This window comes from Frankliniella occidentalis, unplaced genomic scaffold, assembly GCF_000697945.3.
Source record: "Frankliniella occidentalis isolate FOCC.00 unplaced genomic scaffold, Focc_3.1 Scaffold243, whole genome shotgun sequence".
NCBI classification, from domain to species: domain Eukaryota; kingdom Metazoa; phylum Arthropoda; class Insecta; order Thysanoptera; family Thripidae; genus Frankliniella; species Frankliniella occidentalis.
The window spans coordinates 192955-197619 of record NW_026267369.1 but is presented as its reverse complement, the minus strand read 5'-3'; the positions used below and the strand labels follow the sequence as shown (position 1 = coordinate 197619).

The 4665-nt window shown below is 41.0% G+C and overlaps 1 protein-coding gene across 5 annotated transcripts in view; it reads right to left on the bottom strand.

Annotated features, from left to right (window-relative positions):
- Positions 1-241: 241 nt before the first annotated feature.
- Positions 242-4665, bottom strand: part of LOC127750717 (uncharacterized) — a 6672-nt gene continuing 2248 nt past the window's right edge. For 3 of the 5 annotated variants that reach the window (XM_052273074.1, XM_052273078.1, XM_052273077.1), the window contains 2 exons: positions 4352-4407; positions 242-4271 (listed from right to left, as the gene is read on the bottom strand). In XM_052273074.1, coding sequence (XP_052129034.1) covers positions 1760-3784 — 2025 coding nt within the window. In that variant the 5' untranslated portion in view covers positions 3785-4271; positions 4352-4407 and the 3' untranslated portion in view covers positions 242-1759. Of the gene's footprint in view, positions 4272-4351; positions 4408-4492; positions 4577-4665 lie in introns of all 5 variants that reach the window. The other 2 variants (XM_052273073.1, XM_052273075.1) reach the window with 1 other exon arrangement.

Here is a 4665-nt window from a genome sequence, read left to right as displayed (position 1 = left end):
CATTTAAAGGAAAAAAAATAACAAACAAATGGTGAAAATTGCTATCTGCCAACAGATAACTGAAGGATATCTGTCTGTCTCAGGAAACCATTACCTGAAAGCAGGAATATTAGTCATTTGTACAAAATCAAGAATAAATTTAGGATGTGATGTCTTAAGTTTTTACCACATTAGGTAACTGCAACAAAGTAAGACAAACACCCTTGTGAAAACGAACTCATCCGAAAATGGTACCGTAAAGAGTCCGAGACCCTCTGAGGCCTCGGACTTGTTCCGAAATCAGTCCGATCGCTGTCGGACTTGCTCCAGAAAAGATCCGGAGCCCGACTCGGTCGGGCTGAAAGCCCGAGTCGCCCGAGTCGGACTGCTCCGTTTTTACCCGACAGACCCGGACTGTCCGATTTTTGCCCGACAAACTCCGACAGTCCGATTGGCGCCCGAGAGCTCCCGTCGGACTGTCCGATTTCCGCCCGATGCGTCGGACTTGTCCGGGTAAAGCTCGACAGGGCGTCCCTCACGCGATTCGGACTAGTCCGATTTTAGCCCGATACATGTCAGCACCCTTATGACTGGGCGTGCTGCCGGCCGAGGCTCACTGTTCAAGAATATTTATCACAGAAATAGAGTGAATTAAGTATAAACTTGAGCTTTGAAGTGCTAAATACTTTACGTGCTCACGTGCCATTCTTTATCATACATTTGATATGGCCTTTTAGGCATTTTCAAGTCCATGGCACAAATTTAAGCAAAATAGGGAAACTTTTGTTTTTTGTCTCAAATAATTTGAGGTCGTCTTAGATTTGGTAATTTCTATCGGCCGCCGCTAAAAATGGTAATTAAACAGAACATTTAAGACATACGGGGCCGCCCGGGAAAAAAGATTCATGAAGGTAGAACGGCACGGTGTGTGTTTGCAATAAATTAGAATAGGAGAAATAATGCACTAGTGAGCACAACGAAATGACCCTAAATGTATGTGAAGTAACGCCATCAGCCGACGGTCGAAAACCGCGTCATTCTACGTGGAATCGTTCGTCTGTAGGAGCGCAAGGACTGCGTCGACTGAGTCTCGAGTAAAGAGGCTTGTCGGACCAGCCCTCCCTCATGTTTCAGGTTAGCTCAGCGGTCTAAGGCGTCGACTTCACACCAAAAGAATCCGAGGATCCAAGGAACGAGTCCCAGCCCCAGCCGATACAAGCAGCGCAGTGTGTCTCCCCAGCATTGTAACACAGATGTGCACCCCATAATTTTTAGGGGGACCTCCCCTCTGACCGGGCGCCAATCGGACAGTCCGACAAGAGGTACCGGGCGTCAATCGGACAGTCCGACGGGAGGTCTCGGGCGCCAATCGGACTGTCCGATTCGGACTGAAGTCGGACTGCTCCGTTTAACATCCGAATTTCAAACGTTTCATAACATAAACGGAGCCATCCGAAACAGTCCGAAACACATTAGTCGGAGTAAAAACGGAGCAAGTCCGCTTCGGATGTCTTTCGGAGCTGTTCGTTTTCACAAGGGCACATAACAGGAGACACACAAACTTACTACAAAAAATAATGCTACATATAAGAGATCCACAAACATTATTTGAATAGTAGGACAAGAAGACAAAATGTCATCATTTAACTTTGTAATTACAAGAATAAGGCAATAAATGTGTAACTGTTGGACTAAATCATTGGAAATACTTAGACAATGATACTGTTATCTGCTATTTAACAAAATAGCAGAAAAATTAGCATGATCTTCGCTGATAAACTTAACTCTCAAGCATGGCATACTTACACTGCTTTTCTTCAAACTCATAGACAGGTTGTAGTACACAATCTGCAGATGATGAATAACGTAAAATTTCTGACGAAAGAGCGTGTTGATCAGATTTCAATTCATAAATGCCATAGTCTTTAAGAAGTGTAGATTCATACTTTTCTACAAGAAGAAATGTGTCTACTTGATCACAAATAATATACTGTATCTTTGCTACAGTGATGGTATCTTCTTTCTTGGATAGGAGAAGATGGTTTCCTCGTCTAAACTCTTGGTTGTCAACAGTCACAGTTTGAACGTCTTGAGCATCCTCCGTAAACACCCTTCCTTGAAGAATTGTTTGATAATGGACAGGATATTTATCCTTCACTACACGACAAGCTTTCTTTTGGTCATAAGGACTTTCTGGAAACATATCTTGAGTTACAAGATAGCTAGTTAACAGCTGATCTTTCTTGGCCATTGTTGAAATGACATTCACATGAGTTCGACTCATTTCTAGCTCTCTTCCCAAAACAGCATGCTTGCTTTCAAAGCGTAGGGTCCATGCCTGGCAAAGAGGTCCTTCTAACTCGTACAAGTCTGCAAAGTGTGCTGTATAGTGGGTTTTGATTGTAGTATGCATTTTTATTGTTGAATTTTCTTCACATCTTGCTATCAGGTAATCCACTGATAGATACTTCATGTGGTTAATTTGTTCTAGGGTCAGCTGAGGAGCACACACATACTCTATCAGACATTTCAGTTTAAGATAAAGTTGCCATACTGGATCACTAGTTACCACTAGATCCCCAACAATAAGTACAAACAGTCTAATAAGGGTCCAATTTTGAACTTCATGCCCTCCCAACTTCTCACTTGATATCTTGACAGCAGCAGGTACATTTGTACCATCAGAGCCAAGAAACTGAAAGTCCTTTATTCTACTATTCAGCAAATCGTAGGTCATCCATTCCTTGCTGTTCACAAAGTACGAAATCATCATGGCCATATCAGCTTCCCATGTGCCACCAAATCCGTCATGGCCAACACAAGGTGAAAGATGTGGGTCACATACGTGGAAGAGAGGCACTTCATTGAACTCACTGTTGTATTTAATTCCCTTAACACTATAAACCTTATCCGGGTTAAGTTTACCAGTAACAGTTAAAGTCTCTTTCAGCTGTTGTAGCTCTATCACACATTTGTCATATGATTCTGATGTTCTTCTATCACCAATCACCCATGGTTTCTCCAGATAAGTTTTGTTCTTAATTTCACAATAGCGGCAAGCAAATTCAATATTTGGGTGGAAGCTCTCCAGGAAGCCAGCTAGCATATGTTGCCCTAAATTGTCCCCGGCAATCTTTTCAAGTGTTACAGGAATTTTCTCATTTTTATAGACAATACCATCACTAAGAAGAGTTTTCAGTTCATTTATAACAAAAGAAAAGCATTCTTTTCTGTGGTCATTCAAGACCTTATTCAGCACCAGCATAACAAGTTTGACACTGGACAGCTTGGATCGGCTGGCAGGAGTCAAATTTAACAGAGACATGTACATACCAACAGTTTTGTATCTTTGGTCATTTCTTGAGCTGGATTTGGCCGGGTTGAAGGCATCCACAAATAAGACCAGGCAAAATCGTTTACGGCCATATAGTTTTGCTCTTTTAATGTAAATTGAGCCATCAGTGTAGTTCTTAATAACCGTCTTGTGTGATCTTGTTTCTGGAATCTCTTCCAAGAATGAAGCATCAACCTGCTTTTGAATGGTTGGATCCTCCAACATATTCTCCAAATTTCTTCTTATAGCAACGTAGGCTAATGTGTGGTCTCTCAGCATGGGGTCTGGACCAATGACATACTCAACAGGCTCTTGAAAGTGAAAATACTTTCTATAATACTCCTTACGTAAGTACTCTGTTGTTAATTTGGGTCCAGATATCGCTTTGTGATGAGCACTGAGAACAGGGTCATTGAGTTTAACTCTTAATAGAATAGAATCTATGGATATGTCAGGTATCTTGTCCTTCATCTCTTCAGTAAGGACTTTACAAATTGCTTCATGGGATAATTTGTTCAGACGTTGAACACCATCAGCAATGTCCTGAACGGTTCACGCTGGAACCAAATTCACAGATTCAAGCTTGAGATAGAATGCAGCTATGTCATGAACATTATTGTTGGTAGAAGTTTGTTGGTCAACAGAAATATTAGCTGAAGTCTGTTGATCAGTTGACGTATCAGTTTAAGTGTGAGATTCCTCAGGTTCACGAACACTGCCGGCTGCTGCTATATGCTGTAGATCCACATCCATATCTGTAGATCTCCATGATGAATGCCTTTTGCTCAGATGTTGACTAAAAGCAGTTGTGGAATCAAAAGGCTTAGCTTCACATCCATCTTCAGGACACAGTATTGATTCCTTCCTCCCAATGATATGGTAATCTTTGAGATGCTTCACCAATCTTGATTTAGTTGAAAACAAAGGGGGGTCAGGTAAGCAACTGCTGTGCTGGCATCTAAAAATAAATTAAAGCATTACATAAGAAATACAAATTAAAATACTGTTCAAGATACAAGTATGGAGTTATGAGCTTACCTGTGCTGCAAACTCATTCTGGAGATTTGACAAAACTATCTGTTTAATAAAAAGGCCTGAAAGAAAAATAAAAGTATTAACAGCTCTCATTAAAAGCTTATATTTCATGTAATTGTAGCAAAACATACACAATATGCTTACCATGAGTTAAGTCCTGAAAACAGTCTCTTGAGACCAGCCATTAATCTCCAGGAGAATAGATGGAATTCAATGGAGTTCTCTTGACTGAAAAGAGAAAAAAAAATATTTTTAGCATCTTACAGGATCAAAGAAAAGAGCAAAACACAAGGCGGGCTACAGACCACTAAAAAAAA